This window comes from Lissotriton helveticus, chromosome 3_1 (assembly GCF_964261635.1).
Source record: "Lissotriton helveticus chromosome 3_1, aLisHel1.1, whole genome shotgun sequence".
NCBI lineage: Eukaryota > Metazoa > Chordata > Amphibia > Caudata > Salamandridae > Lissotriton > Lissotriton helveticus.
The window spans coordinates 1,769,668,638-1,769,685,808 of record NC_136061.1 but is presented as its reverse complement, the minus strand read 5'-3'; the positions used below and the strand labels follow the sequence as shown (position 1 = coordinate 1,769,685,808).

The following is a 17,171-nucleotide window of genomic DNA, read 5'->3' as shown; positions in this document are numbered from 1 at the left end:
TGGGGGATGGCTGTATCTGTACCGTTAATGCGTGCGAGGGAAGCGAGTTAGGGAAGCGAGTTAGTCTGCGCAAGCGCAGCTTAGACGCTCGCTCCCGAGGTGAAATCCGACCTCGTTAAAGCGCGCGTCTGGTAGCTGTCCACTCTCTTAAATACGGGCAGCATAAGTTGGCGAGCTGATGCATTCATGCTTCGCATGAATGCAACATCAGCTCGCCCTAAAAACAGGCGATAAGGTGCGTTAGCAGCAGGGATTTGACACCTGCTCTTACCTGGTGCAAAGTCGGGCGACAACCTGCATCATAAAAGGGAGACCAGCCCAGAGCATCACCTGAAGAACAACAGATGCCATGGAGTTACTGATCATGCAGCTCGGAGCCTCAAGAGGGCCACAACACCCACCACCACCACCCCCAGGATCACCCCCCCGGACTACCACTGAGGCAGCGTAGAACAAGCCACGGACCTTCAGAAAACACACCAGCCTCACATACCTAGCACCAGAGGAAGTCATTGCCCACTACAGGCTCAAAGGGACAACATCCCTGCGCATCCTAATCATCATTGCCCACATTACCAACACAGCGGACAACCAGCAACCCTCCGCAGACAAAGCTGCTGGCTGTGCTGCATCTGGCAGCCTCTGGTACCTTCCAATCAACAACTGCCAGAGTCGGAGGAGTCTCACAGCCAGCCCTATTGAAGTTCCTCACACCTGTCTTGGATGTCATCATCATCTTGGTACCCCAGCACCTTTACTTCCCACACATTGTGCAGGAACAGCTGGAGACCAAGCAAGGCTTCCACGCCATAGCTGGCTTCCCGCACGTGTTGGGGGCAATTGACTCCACACATGTCCTACTTGTGCCCCCTGCCGACACTGCACACTATTACCACAACAGGAAGCACATGCATTTCATCAATGTGCAGGCAATAGTGGGCCACCAGTGTCTCTTCACCAAAGTCGTCACCAACAACCCAGGCAGTGTGCATGATTCCTACATCTTCCGACTGTCCATCATCAACCAGCGCTTCCAGGATGGCACCTACGACAATGCCTTGCTCGTTGGTAAGTACCAAATGAACACACCACACACCTCAACTCCACAATCATGCAACTCACAACTCTGGGAATGCACAAGTTACAAACTCACATACAACATGCCAAACAACATGTCCACCTACCAGACATGACAGCACAACTTACTGTGGTAACCTGGGCTAGCCATGTACACAGTGCATCAACGGCATGGAACCGCAGCCACACAATAGCAGATGGTGGGGAGAGTTGGGAACCAGGCATGTGCAAAGGAGGCAAGTGACCCATGCATGAGAATGTACACAATGCCAAGTGCGGCGTGGATGTGCTGACCAGACTGCAGTATGCAGACCACAGACATATCCATGTCCACATATACTGCTGGTGTTTGGAGTATAGTGGACAGTCAACGCAACCATGTCACCTCAGCCAGTGGGAAGGTCGCGGAAATGAAGCTTGTTATGTCCCACCTGTAAGCGTCAGCGTAGTGGGCTGACCAGGCGTACACCAGGCCAGCGTAGGGGTATGAATGAAAAGCACATAGCTCTGGGCGTGGTTCTCTACTGGAATGGTCATCGTGTCTGCCAGGGCAGCACCTCTCACCCCGCCACGAGGCCGACGCCATGAGCAGTGTTACCTGTGATCCTGTGCACCTGCTTCACCCCGGGCCTCTGCTCCCCAGACCCGTCTTGCCCACCGCTGCGCATCCAGGCCTCACTGCCCACCTGCCGACACCGGCGTGTGTCAAAGAGGGCCAACCACGCGCCGGTGCAAGCTCCAGGCCTGAGGCCTGCGTCCTTGGCAGCCTCCACAGAGCATCAGTGGCCTCCGCTACACAGGCCCCAGCACTCCTTACTCGTTGACGTACCCCACCGCTGCCTTCGGCCTACACCGTGGTCTAGTAGGTCACACATTTGGAACTGAGTCTTGATATCTCAATGGCAGAGTTCATATCATTCTATGCAAGGAGAGGAGTAAGAGGAAGACGTGGTTCAGTCCGGAGAAAAAAGGATCATCGTTACGGAGGTGATCGAACAGCACCAACAACTGCTCTGGTGCCACTAACTCTGTGCATCGCAAGCCAACAACACATGGCTGTGGGTCCCTGCTGACCGCTGCCTCCAACCCATACTGCGGTCGAGTAGGTCACACATTTGGAACTTAGGGGAATATTATCAAGGACCTGTGTTAAAATTATCGCCGTTTTATCGGCAGGAAACTGCAGATAAAACGGTGATAATGGGCTTGATAATAACCCTTGTTAATTCCCATAGAAGCCCATGTTCTTATGTTAACATGGGCTTCTATGGGAATTAACAAGGGCGTATTATCAAGCCCATTATCGCCGTTTTATCGGCAGTTTCCTGCCGATGAAACGGCGATAATTTTAACACTGGTCCTTGATAATATGCCCCTTATTCTTGATTTATTTATGGCAGAGTTTATATCATTGTACAGGCCTCATCGCAGACTGCATACCCTTTCCGCTCCGGTGCCACTAAGTCTGTGGCCCAACATTAATGGACACTCACTGGTTGAACTTTGGTGGCGTATGAGTATATGGCCTGAGGGTTTTCTTCATCCTCATGTAGCTGAGACTGACTTGGTGTTGAGAATGAATCTGTAGCATTCATCTCCTCCATATTGCTTGTTTCTGCCCTTTGCATTATGCCCTGGAAGAACACCTTCCACTGTCCCCCGAAACACTCCACAACATTCACCTTGGACTTTGACGAGGACCCGTTCAGCTCTCTTGTGGCCCTACATCAGTGCACCGCAAATCAACGTCATTCGGGGCCACTAACTCTGTGCAGCTCCAGTCATGGACCCCTGCTGTTTGAACTTTGAACTACCAATTGTCTGATCACTGTTGTTGTTGCCAGCACCAACCACTCCCTGAGGGCTGGCTTACACTCACCCCACCACACCCATCCAGCACAGGTGTCACTGGACATATGACCCTGGCATAAAAGTGTCCGGGCGCACGTGTCTGTAGCCAAATCCACAAACGATCTAAGTGTGTCTGTGTGGCCATTATGTATGCATGAGGGTCCTGGGCCCTAACACATTACATTGTGCGGTGTATAGCAGATGCAACCATGTCACCTCAGGCAGTGGGGAAACCTGGGACATGTGGCTGTGTCATACCCCCCTGTATGCGTAAGCGAAGTGGACTGGCGTACGACAGTCCAGAGTAGGGGTGTGGTTGTTCAACCCGGGGCACTGGGCATGGTTAAGTTTGGCCTTTCCAGGAAGTAACTAATGCATGTGTCTCTGTTGTAGTGTTGGCGCCACCCGTCCTGCAATGGACAATGTTGCAATGTAGCACGCACCCGGGGTGCGGGCTCGGTCGAAGGGGTAAATGAGGGAGCGCAAGCCCGCTTGTGTCCGGGATCATACATGCCAGCTGTTGTGTGAGTCGCTATTACCACAGCATAAGCCAAAGATCTACCCTCAACCTCATCGCTTGTTCAGCCAGCCATGAACTCTACGTCTGTGTCCGCCCTATCCTTACTATGGGCCTACACATAGGTGGCCGCCCACCTTCAACGCACAACATCACAGTGTCGTTGTCAGGCTTGTGGACATGTATGACAATGTAATGCTGTAGGAGTGCAAGTGATGCAACTGCGCTGCGCACACTAGTAAATAGTCTTGGGGGAGGGAGGAGCAGCAGTGAGTCTATGTAATACACTTCGATGCAGTTCATTTGCTAAAAGCTGTGCATGTCAAACAGGAATCACTAAGTCACACATATCACACACCAATGAACCAGTGAGCCTGCCAACACACCATACATAATCAACTATTGACTCATGTCTCTCTGCACTGTCACAGGTGACCAAGGATATGCACTCTGCCCTTGGATGATGACACCCCTCTGATCACCGAACACACAGGCTCAGAGGCAGTACAATGCGGCCCAGAAACGCACCAGGGGCATCATGGAACGCACATTTGGCTTGTTGAAGTCACGTTTCAGGTGCCTGGACATCACAGGTGGACGGCTCCTGTACAGTCCAGACATTGTGTGCAAGATGATCGTTGTACGTTGTGTGTTGCACAACATATGTGTACGCACCAATTCCCCAGATCCACCGGACGATGATGAGGAAGATGAGGCAGGTGGACCACACCCCACTGCAGCTGCAGCAGGAATAGCCCGTAGGAACACCATCATTGCCAATTTCTTCACATGAGTACGTCACATTGTCACAGTCCTTTGTAATCATGGGACAGTACAAAATGACCACAGGTACAGAATGTGCAAATACATTCATTCCAACACACATTCCCTGAGTGCATGTCACTCCTCTGTGCAAGCACAGCACTCTGACGAGTGTAAGTGCAACATGTAGTGCTAACAATCTCATAATTTTGAAATAGATGGTGGGTGTGTAACCTCTGTACAGAGAGGCTGTTTAGGGTGTCACATATTCAAAATGCCATTTCTGTGTGTCAAAGGTAGTACGGAATCCCACTCATCAGCGTTTCACGTGTGTCACAAATCATTACATATAGGCTGACATTTGTGACCTACAATTGACAACATGTCTTCTTTTGGGCTCAAATATGTGCCTCCATGATATAGGGATGCACCCTGTGACTCATGTCCCACAACATGAGCAACATGAACTTAAGGGGGGAATCACTCACCTACATTCGTCCATGCTTATATACTTTATTGATCATAGACATGACACGTCTGTGTGTATTGGTATGTATTGTTCACGTTCAGTGGAGTGTTGACGCTGTCTTAGTACCGGGCCATGCAGACAACTCTTTACAATGTTGCCCCGTGGAGGGCCAGCCAGAGTCCTTCAGGGATTGACAAGTTACTCAGAAGGAGAAGATTCCAGTCTGCAGGCTGATTGCTGTGTTATTGTTGAGCAAACAAAATATGGCAGCCCATGTCGAGGTTCAAGGTTAGTGTCGCAGAGTGTATCTGGGGATGGTGGTAGGTGTTATTCCAGGGCATGATGCAGAGGGCAGAACCAAGCAGAAACAAGCCATATGGCGGAGATGAGTGCTACTGCTTCCTTCTTACCACTAAGGCAGATTTATCCTCATCTTTGTCCTCTGACGTTTCATGTGCCTCACAGGTGGGTGGTGGTGTTTGGTCTGCAGCACTGTGTGACTCGGACACATCAGGGGCCGGAGATGTGGATGTAGGAGTAACAGCAGCATTCATCAGCGCATATGTCTTGTGGCATCCCTCCCATGATGAGGATCGGCAGGGCATGGAAGTTCCCATCTACAGCTTTCTCATGTGCAGCCGTGGTAGCCATTCTTTGCGCCTGTATCCGCTCATCCACTCCATGTTCTCCATGACCCTCCTTATGTTTCCCAAATCACGGATGACAAAGCTGTGTCCACTCTGACTAGACAGTTGTTGTTGTCTCTGAGTCATGACTTCAGCGACGCCAGCCATGGATTGTTGGAGGGCATGGTGTGGACTGTGGGTGTCCGTTAGGGTGTGTACGTGGTCCCTGATGGGACTTAGACTCCCACGTATGGCATCTAGTTTGACTGCCATGAGGGTGAACCCCAACCGCACCTGTTCAGCCAGCTCCTTCTGGCGGTCTAACACACTGCGTTGGAACGCCATGTGTTCTTCGGTGAGGTGCTGGGTGCCATATGTGGTGGTGGGTGCTTTCTGCGGTGTGGTCTGTGCAGGGGGTGGGCTCACTTCGATGGTGCTGGGCTGCCCTGCTACTGGATGTGAGGTGCGGTGGTTGTCCATGAACCGTTGGTGTTTGTTGTAGTCGTTGTCCTTGGGGTCGTCTCCATCATCACTGATGTGATGTCTGGTCTGCTCTGCAGGAGGTGTTGATTGTCCCTCTGCAAGGTACAGGGGAGATTTGGTTCCACAGTGTGTTCCATGTATGTTTACGCACTGGCGAAGTTTACATACAATCAAAAAACAAACAGGGAGAGTAGGGTCAAAGGGAACAGTTTAAAGACCTACTACTGGTTCATTTCCCCAGCAACATCATATGAATAACAAACAGGAACCTAGGAGGTCTAAAGGCCAAGCATCTTGCTGGCAAGAACTGGCAAATATATCTCTATGTCAGTTGGTGCTACAGTCACCATGTAACAATGTCTAAAAGATAGAAAGAGAGCGAGAGACACATGTGTGAGAAAAAAGGAATAAGAGTTGTGATGTCTAAGACTCAATTGGAAAACTGATCAAACCAGATCCAGTATGCATAGTTTGTGGGTAACCATCAAACAAACCAGGTGATCGGTCCTATCATTTGGCTGTCCACACTGTGACCTGACGGGTCCTTCGATCATCTAGACCTCATGCCACACAGTCATAATAAGTACTGGATGTGGTCTACAGTGAACACTGAACCTCCAATTGTTGGTCTGATTGTGATAGTTAGTGAAAAGTAATGAGAAAACAGTGCAACATACAAAAAAGTGGTGAGTCTAAAATAGGGTGATATGTCTAAACAAACACTTTAATAGAAAACAGGCACATCCCCTAATTAAAAAATAGTTACAGCGCAAACGACAGTATGGAACAAATGACTGTCGCAGTTCGGGCCAACATGTTTCTGCCTACCGGGCAACTTGTCCCTTGGCTTTCATCAGGGCCACAGTTTACATACATACAGCATGACAATGTACATTGTGACTGTTTGTGAGGAAATGCCTATTTGATGTGGGACAGTGGACATTTTTTACTAAATTACGGATGTGTGGTTGTACTCGTACATTGTCCTCTCACAGTTTTTTTCTCTGCTTTTATGGTGCATTTTCCCACATGACGCTTGGGAATTGCTGGCCTGTCGCTGCTTTTCGGTGATTTTTGTATGGCGCTTTGGGACATTACCGCTTTTTTCGCATTCGTGTTTTTTAATTTTAACGAAGTCCTTTGACGCGTTATCGTGATACTATTGCATGTCCCTGCTGGGTTTAGAATACAACGTTAACACAGCGTTATTTTCCCATGATAGACTGCGATGTGAAAGGTTGCGTTAAGCTAATTTAGCGATGATTAGCAACCGTTCTTGAGAATATCCCACCAAGTTTGTTTCCTTTATGAGTGATAGCAATGGATGTGAAGTAGCCAAAGTTACGGTGTATTCGCAAGTGATTTTAAAGTTAATATTAAATGAATAGTCCAGCTTGATAAGGCTTGAGATTAGAATTTTGCTTCCAGAAGACATGAGGGAGGCATTAGAAAAGAAAAAGAAATATCTACGATTATTTTTCACCTAATCTAATTCGCTTTTGGCTAATAAGCAGGCCCAAAAATCTATTCTTAGAAAGTTTTCTGTTGGCTCTACTTAAAAATTGTAAATACTTACAGAGCGAGTTAAGGATAGTCTTTCAAATAAATTTTTATAAGGATGATCTTTTCATCGGTAGATAGATGAATTTATTTACCGGTACCTTGCTTCCGCTAAATAGGATTGGGAGGATGAAAGTATGAAGGATTTTTCTGAACACTCTTTGTGGCTCCATCGTAAGGGGAACGTTTAAATATTTCAGGGGCCTCTGATTCGACTGTGGCTGAGCTTTCTGTAACCCCAATCTATGTGTTAGACCTGTTGTATGTTTATCTTTGTGTACACTCAATGTGTGTGCGTGTGTGAGAGAGAGACAGAGAGAGAGAGAGAGAGAGAGAGAGAGAGAGAGAGAGGGAGAGCGGCTTGCACTGTTCCTTGATGTTGGTGAAGCTTTGTCTGCTGTTGGGCTCTCTGTTAGTGATTCTAGCTAAAGCCCTTTTTAGAATACGGAAGCCAGGCCTATTGACTTTGTCACCGTTTTTACTGTGCAGATGTAGATATTCTTGTTTTGGAATCTCAGCACCCCTGTGTTTTTCTGGTGGTCTTCGTGGACTATGTAAGCTATGGTCGGCAAGCACTATGTAAACAAGCATTTGCAATGCAATAAGTCTCATTTACGCGAGTTTAAGCTACCGGCATTGTAAATGACAATCCCTTTAACTTATGATTTAAAAACAAAAATAATACGCATTGTCTTTTACAATGCCAATAGCTTAAACTTGAGTAAATGCGAGACCTATTGCATTGCAAATGCTTGTTAAAATCATGTGGTTGAGGATATGATAGTTCGGACACGTTCCCTTGTTGAGGTGGGAAGGGTTCCTTCACCTGTAAAGAGACCATGGAACATGAACTTTCTGCCTGTTAGATAGTCTTTAGTGCAATGTACTGTGCGCCAGAATCTGGACTGGGATCTGTGCACTGGATTCTGCACTGGGATTTGTGCACTGGGGTCTGTGCTCTATGATCTGTGCACTGAGATCTGTGCACTGGAATCTGTGCACTGGATTCTGTGCACTGGGATCAGTACACTTGGATCTGTGCACTGGGATCTGTGCACTGGGATCAGTACACTGGGATCTGTGCACTGGGATCTGTTCACTAGGTTCTGTGCACTGGGATCTGCACAAGGATCTGTGCACTGGGATCTGTGCACTGGGATCTGTGCACTGGAATCTGCAGTGAGATCTGTGCACTGGAATCTGCACTGGGATCTGTGCACTGGAATCTGTGCACTGGGATCTGCAGTGGAATGCAGATATATTCCAACCCTGCTACTGGTAGAAGGAGCCCGGGGCAGGATCTCTGGGAGGAAGGGGCCTCTAGGCGCTGGACAGTGCTGCAGCAGGGTCCGAGGGGCATGTGCTTCTTTCTGACTTTCGCCCCTCTATCAAGATAGGACGGCCTCAAGCTGCTCTTTCTGCGCATGTCGCATTAGATTCTGTTGCCACTGAATATTTGCAATGACGCCGGAAGCAGACCTGTCGGTCAGTTTCTATGATTCCGGAGTGTGTAAAGGGTGAATGAATCAAGTGGGAAGCGGGGGTCGTTTAATGAAAACACGAATGGAGGTGGGGGAAGGGGGCTGTGACCGTTATTATTCTAACAAATATGACACGAAGTACTTGTACCTGTTTACTTCCATAGTTATTTAGTTTGCAAAAAATAATGAAAACTTTCTCAAGTCCACGACCCCGTTCTCCCGCTGTGCTCGCCTCTGTCTTTTGAAAATCACATTAATTTCACTTCACCACACACCTTAATGAACCTTTTTTCACCAGAGCAGCCCCTAGTACACACAGCTTTATTGTGCGCCTAAAAAGTAATTCTGCCTAAGGGGTTAACCCTCCAAGCTGCAGCCTGGCCTTCACGCCCTGGGTGCTGCAGTAAGAAGATGAGGGTGGGTGGTTACAGTGGCTGCTGGCAGACGCTGGCAGGGAGAGCCCGGCAGGGGTGGGTGCGGGGAGAGCTGCACTTCCTGTGACCCCCTGCGCCTCCGCTCTCCGTGCCTGCTTCACAGCTGTGGTGAAGAATTTTCTTATCTGCTTGTTAAATAAACAAGCAGATAAGAAAAGTCTTCACACCATAGCCCTCTACCAGCGTCACTGCCCGGATCCCCGCGGTCGGCCAAGAAGGGTGTGCGCGCACGTGCGGCCCGAGATCCGGCCTGCATGTCGCTGCGGCGCTCTATGCCGCAAGGGGAGGTTCGAAGCTGACCGCCGCCACAGACCCTGGTAAGCCGCATTGCGCAGCCCTGCTGCCCCCTGGCACCCAGCTGCCTGTCAATGGTCCTGTGAAGCACATGGCATACACCACAGTCGTACTTCGACAGAGACCTTCCGCTGCTGGCTGCCTCTGCCCAGGAGGTCTTCTGCCCCCGCCTGGTGCCTCCTTTCGCCTCCACCTGCTCCTAGGGCTGACGCTTAGGACCAGCCATGCTCCGCCTGCATCAATAAAGACTTGGCCACCTGCTGTACACGCTCCTTTCCCTCGCTCTACTGCTTGGGCCCCAGACGCCTGTCCTCAGCTGCCTGTGCTGGCCTACATCCTCGCTCACCTACCGCACAACTGGCAAGCTGCCGCACCATGCTCCTGGGAGTGCCTACGCCCTCCTGCACTAGTTAGGCGTGCATTCTTCGCCCTTTTACCGCTACCCTCCTTCTGGCCAGCATGACGTCCATCCCGGCATTGGAGCCCTTTACCATCACCGGGCCGCCGCCCTCCCAAGCTGCGCGTTGGAAGGCATGGGTAGAGCGTTTAGAGACATTCTTTGACGCTGCGGACATCCCTGCGGACATCCCTGCCCCATGGCAAAGACCCATGCTCCTCCACCTAGGGGAGCGGAAATCCACAAAATTGCGAAGACTCTCCGCAAAGCTGGGCCCCCAAGGAACTATGCCATGATGCGCGACGCCATCACGGCTCATTTTGAGTCCTACGCCAATCCAGATTACGAGTGCTTCCTCCTCCGTCAAGCGAAACAGCTCCCTGATGAATCTGTTGACGTATTCTACGCCCATCTCAAGGAGTTAGCCAGCACATGCACCCTGCCTGATGAGGATGATGAGATCCGGGTGCAATTCATTCAAGGCTGCGCCTCCTCTAAGCTACGCGAGCGCATCCTACAGGAACACAACATGCTGATGAGGGACATCCTGAACCTAGGATGCTCCAAGGAACTATCCAAAGCCAGGGCAGCCCACATGGAGCTCAAAGCTACAGCGGCCGTCAAAGAAGAACCTGTCTGCGCCGTCCGTACTGAGACCCGTGAGCCCAGACAAAAACCCAGAAGATCCTCGACCCAAAGCTCCAGACAGAAATGGTGTGGCGGCCCAATCCCACACAATGGCGCTTGCCCAGCCCAAGGAAAACCCTGCAGTGCGTGCACCATTTTTCCAAGGTCTGCCGTTCGAAGCCACAGCAGCAACCGCATGGCCCACCTCGCCAGGTGCGTGCACTCGAGCCTCTCCCAGATGACTCATCAAGCGGCGACATGGACAAAGACGAGGCAGCGACTGTGCATGTGGTACACATGCTACACGCCCTCTCTGCCTCCCTGCAGGCAGCGCCCATGTGCACTATCAACGTGCAAGACCACCCGGTAGCAGAGCTCATCGACACAGGTGCAACCATCAGCCTCATGGCTGCCAGCATCTACAGGCTTTTGCCCAACCTGCCAGCCCTCCGCAACACCAACGTCCAAGTGTACGCATTTGAGTCCCACACCCCGCTCATAATATGCGGCGTCTTCCAAGCCAATCTCTCTCATGACTAAATTCATCAATGGTCCAAGATCTACGTCTCCCAAGAAGGGTTGGGATTCCTACTCAGCTGCCGTACTGCACAGGACCTTCGCCTCATCCACTTTGCCTTCACCGTGCTGGCTCACGACCTGGAACGCCTGCTGACCGAGTTCACACCTCTCTTCGAAGGGATTGGATGCCTCAAAGGCCCGGCAGTCCAGCTGCACATAGACAACTCTGTGGCCCCGATTTCCCTCAGGCACAGGAGGATTGCCTTCCATCTCTGCTCAAAGGTTGAGGCAGAACTCCATCTATTGGAAGCGGCTGGAATCATTGAACTAGTGCGCATTCCCACCCCGTGGGTGCCCCCCATTGTGGTCGCGAAGAAGCCAAAGCAGCCCGACGCGGTCTGCATCTGTGTGGACAAGGGATCCCGAACCTCGCCATCAAACGTGAGCGCCACCTGACACCCACAGTAGATGACATCATTGGCGAACTTGCGTGGTACAAGTGGTTCTCAAAGATGGACCTCCACTCAGAGTACCATCAGATCCCTCTGCACCCGGACTCTCGCCCAATCACTACCTTCTCCACCCACGCCGGTCTTTGGCTCTACACACGCCACAACTTCGGAATCCCAAGTGCGGCGGAAGTATTCCAAAACATCATCAAGACCATCCTGCAAGGGCTGGAGGGGGTGCTCAACGTGAGCGATGATATCTTAGTGCACGCTCCCTCCCTGGAAGAACATCTCCTATGCCTGAACGCTGTGTTCACTCGCCTTTGCGACTCTGGGTTGACCCTGCACAGAGAGAAATGCGAATTGCTGCGGCGAGACATCAGTTTTTTTGGATACCGATTCTCGGACAAATGCATCGGGCCAGACCCAGACAAAGTGAAAGATGTCCAAGAGGCGCCGTCCCCCCACATCAGTGTCAGGAGTCCGCAGCTTTTTAGATATGGTCACATACTATGAACGCTTCATTAGGAACCTCTCGGATCTGACTGGCCCTCTGCAAGATCTCACCAGAACCACCACCAAACTGAACATGGGGTCCAGAGCAAGAAAAGGCATTCCAGCAAACAAAGGTTGTCCTGTCCGCGGATACCACTCTAGTTTACTTTGATCCACAGCACAACTCCCAGCTAGTAGTCGACGCCAGCCTCACAGGCCTACGTGCTTCCTAGCGCAACAACAAGACTGTAGCGAGTGGGCACCTGTCGCCTATGCAAGCCGGACCCTTACACCTACCGAGCAGCGGTATTCTCAAATCGAGAAAGAAGCCATTGCAATCCTATGGGGATGCCGCCCCTTTCACATATACTTGTACGGCCATCCATTCACAGTCATCACGGATCACAAACCATTGATCCCGCTGTTCCAAGGCTCTTCGTCTCACCCTCCCCGCAAATCGAGAAATGGACCCTGCAGCAACAAGAGTTCCAGCTCACCGTGGAATACAGACCTGACACCCGGAATCCAGCTGACTTTTTGTTGCGGCACGCCCGGCCAGCCACCCCTCCGGAAGCAGCTGAAGCATCAGCCATGGAAGGTTACATGCGGATGGTGGTAGAAATGTCCCGGCCTCTCCCAATATCCCTGCAGGATGTCATAGCAGCACACTAGACGATGACTGCCTCCAAATCGCTATCCAGGTGGTTTCCTAGGTCACCACTACAGACCGCAACGTCCCCAGCAACATTGAAGTCCCTGCACCAGGTCTGTCATTAACTGTCTGTATCATCCGATGGCTGCCTGCTGTGAGGCCCGCACCTTGTACTACCAGAGAGCCTAACCAGACAAGCAGCCCTTCTGGCACATGGCGCCCACCAGGGAATCGTCAAATCGAAGAACAGGCTCCGCAGTAAAGTTTGGTTCCCAGGCCTGGACTAACAAAAAGAGTCAGTGGTGCAGCAGTGCCCTGTATGCCTAGCCACGAGCCTACCAAGCAAACCAGCACCAGTTATCACTGAAGCAGCTCCGAGCGTCCCATGGGAGAGGGTGAGTGCTGACTTCGGCAGTCTGTGAGGAGGAAAGTACATGCTAGTGGTGGTAGACAACTTCTCAAGGTATCCAGAAGTCGAGTTTGTTACATCTACATCTGCAGCGGAGGTGATTCCTAAACTGGGCTCTTCAGTGAACTCCACAACGACAATGGACCATCATTCACCAGCGCGGAAATAGCCGAATACATGAGTAAAGCACCACAAAATCACACCGAGATGGCCCCAAGCCAATGGGAAAGTAGAACGGGTAATGCGGACATTGAACAAAACGATTCATATCACTCTGGCCGATGGGCTCAACCTTGAACGGGCAGTGTACCAGTTCCTCAGGGAGTACTGGCTCACCCCCCCCACTGCAGTATCGGCATACCCCCAAGTCGACTGTGGTTTGGCCGGACAGTAGCAGACACCATTCCACACCATCCGGTATGGGCCGAAACACCCAACGCCACAAAGCAGCGTCCCTGAAGAGACACGCTAGAGAAAGCCCCATTGCTGTGGGTGACCAGGTGCTAGTGCAAGATTGTCACCCCGGAGGAAAATTCCATTTGCCCTTCGAGCATCAACCCTGGACTGTCACAGAAGTAAAGGGCACCATGGTGACCGCCCAAAGAGGGCCAGAGAAAGTAACCCAATGTGTCTTAACTTCAAAAGAGTCCCATCTGATGACGACAGTGACTTCCCAGTGTCCGATGGGCGCAACAAAGCTTCCTGCAATGGATTCTCAAGTCCTGACAGTGAAGCATCCGGATCTGATCAACCAGCCGCCGTGGACACCTTCCCCAGTCTGGTAGCCGCGTCGACCCAAGACCAGGATTCTGAATGTGACCGGAAGCCAGCCCCCTGCAACAATCCACTTGAACAGTCACCAGCACCGCAGCCGTGGAACAGCTAGAACAGATTTCACCTCCGAACCCTGTCCGAAGCCATCCCAGAAGTACAAAGACTATGTATCCAGTGGCCAGTCGGCGACCGTAGGGTGGGTCGCAGCCTGAGTAAGCAGCCGAGAAGGATACCAAGTAAGACTGTCCCGTTTTGTACTTCGCCCCAGAAGTTGTGTGTACTGGACTGCACGTTTCCTTTGGTATATTTTGCATTTATGTTTAGTGTTTATATTCAGTTAACATGTCCCTCTTGGTAAAGAAGGAATGTAATGTTGTGGAGACAGTGGAACAGTCCACGTCTCCTATTGTACTGGGGGTTGGTCCGCTAGACCACCGCCCCCCTGGTAACGCACCTTAATGGTTTGGCTTGGTGTATGCCGGGACAATGTGCGGGAGATAATAAATAGCCCAGGGCTCTGGGCGTGGCTCAGTCCGGAGCTAGCCACTACTGCAACCGTGCATCCCAGTGTCCTCATTGCCTAATGCCCAGGCCTTGGTCACGATATTACAGGTACCTCAACTACCTTCCCTGGTGGCTTGGCTAGAGGCTGTGACTTATTACTCACCACTGACGCACAACAGTCCCTGACACAATGCTCAGTTTTCTTGTCTACACCCCTCCACCAAAATTCCTCACATATTCTCATTGTATGAATCCCAATATGAGTCACATATTCCAACTGTCTTGCATGTCTCAAAGCACAACTAGCAAATCGGCTCTTCTAACCAGACCCTTATCGGCGACAACTCATCAGTCACATGTGGAGAAATGTGGCTCACTGGTTAGAGGAGGCAGACCCTGAAGCAGAGGTCAGACCCGGGACCAGGGTTCAATTCCCGACGCGGCAGGGTCTTGAGCCCAAATATCCACGGACTCGATAATTCTCGTTTCGGTGCCTACTCGAATCACGGGTTCACACTCTGCAGCTCTGGGCATTAGCTGCTTAATCTCCACTACGGCCCCCCCGCGGCGGGATGCCTGGCTTTCACCTTGGGGATGCCTAGTACGGGTATCTCACAGGGAAAAAAGCCAGGACGGGTTCCCAAGGCAAGCGCCGAGATGCCTACGGGTAATCGAGCGCTATATAAGAACGCATAATAATAATAATAATAACATGTCAATGTGCGACTATCTCGCCCGATGTCTGTGGGCGCCAGCCAACCTTTCCTGGCACACTCTAGGATCATCTTTAAGTTCCCATCCATTTTCAGCTGTCCCAAACAAACATCCACTTTCAAGGCACATCCAATACCTTGTTTACGTCACTAACAGTACCTACAAGGGCCAGCTGTGCCTCATCAAGCTCACTGTCATGCATGTTGCACAACAGAAGTAAAGGAGACAGGAAATCTGCTGAAAATTGTTTTGCACCAAGAACTACATTAAGTTACTTTAGTATTCTTGAAGCCAGAGCTGCCACTTTGCAATGCCTAGACCAACACTTTCTGTGCAAAACAGGCTAATCAACGGCTTACTAGGTACGAAGTTCAAAAACTGCTTCTCACAAATAACTTTTAAACTGTTGAACACCCTACATTAAGATGAGGGCTTCTTTTTATTTATAACTGTGTATGTTGCTTTCACCATCAGTAGAGCTCCGGAGGCAAAAGCTACAATACCTTCACACCCACACTTCCCAGCAATACTGCCCCCAAGCCACACTCACTTCACCTGTCATGATATTACTCTCTCGGATGACATGATTTCAAAGGGTGTGCCTTCACAATGTCAACCTTTAAGTTCTTGAATGCTGACATGCACTTTTCGCTCCACCCTCATTACACATTCTTCTTTAGAAAGGCACGCAAAGGTGTGACAATACTGGCCAAATTTAGACCAAAACATGAGTAATAGTCAGCTAGTTCCAGGAATTATATTGACTGATCTTTATTAGAGGATTGGGGGGCTTCTTCAATAGCTTTTATTGACTTGTACTTTGGCTTTACTCCTTCTCTAGAAAAGCTATGTCCTGAATAGTTTGCCCCTCCAATAGCAAATCTGCACTTTTCCCTTCTCAATGTCATTCCGTTTTCTTGTAATGTCTTATGTATGGCATCCAATCTTTTGTTGCTTCTTATCTATGAGGTAAAATACCATCCTGGAAGAATGGTACTCTGCTCATTCCCTTGAAAATAATGTCCTTAGCTCTTTGAAAAACCACTAACGTAGAAGCCAATCTGAAGTGTGTACTCTTATAGTGATGAGCCCCTTCAGAGGTGACAAAAGATGTTTAGTGCGGACAACATTTACAGTAAGGAGTCGAGTTCTTTTTAAGTTCTTACTACTACTTTTCACCAGGATTTCTCACCTGTAAATACGTGTAGGCTGGTTGTTTAAGTAGCCCTCAGTAAAACCACAGTTTTTAAATTCATGTGCTATATTTTTATGTCCACTAGGGGTACCATGTATTTTAAAATTTTTAAACAAGGGTAACTTACCTGACAACCTTCCCTTGACTTTCCGGTCCGCCGCGGGTGCCGTCCCATTTGTGCAGAGAGAGCCAACGGTGAGGTGTTGCACTTCCGCTTCCTCGCTGGCCACCATCTTAGAGGTTAGCGGTCCAGCTTTTCTGCATCTTAGGCAATAAATTTAGATGAAGGACTGGACGCGCAGGTGACAACAGTCACAGTAAGGAGTTATGTTCTTTTTAAGTTATTACTACTACTACTTTTGACCCTGGATTTCTCACCTGTAAATACACGTAGGCTGAACGTTTAAGTAGCCGTCAGTAAAACCACTGTTTTAAAATTCCTGGTACTATATTTTTATGTCCACCAGGAGTCCCGCATATTTTTACATTTTTAAACAAGGGTAACTTACCTGACAACCTCCCCTTGACTTTCTGGTCTGTTGCGGGTGTCATCCCGTTAGTGCAGATAGAGTCAACAGTGAGGTGTTCCACTTACGCTTCCTTACTGGTCGCCATCCTAGAGGTTAGAGGTCCAGGTTTTCTGCACCTCGGGTAATAAATTTAGATGAAGGACCGGGCGCCCATTGGATGTGCGCAGCGGCCACACTGCTGGTGCACCAAAGGCAAGCTCGTCTGCACCTGTCCGTGCCCGGACGGCGCCAGGGCCCCTTCTCCATCGGTAAGATACACAAGAGAAGAGCTTTGATTAGCTGCCCCGGGACACCAAAGGTGGCCACCTCCGAGGGCGGCCACCCTTAGTGCCATAGGATGGCACAGACTCTG

General features: G+C 50.2%; 1 protein-coding gene across 1 annotated transcript in view; it reads right to left on the bottom strand.

Annotated features, from left to right (window-relative positions):
• Positions 1-16,548, bottom strand: part of LOC144823780 (uncharacterized) — a 166,752-nt gene extending 150,204 nt beyond the window's left edge. The window contains exon 1 of the mRNA XM_078682607.1: positions 16,417-16,548. Within this exon, the coding sequence (XP_078538733.1) occupies positions 16,417-16,522 (106 nt within the window). The 5' untranslated portion in view covers positions 16,523-16,548. The remainder of the gene's footprint in view (positions 1-16,416) is intronic.
• Positions 16,549-17,171: the final 623 nt, after the last annotated feature.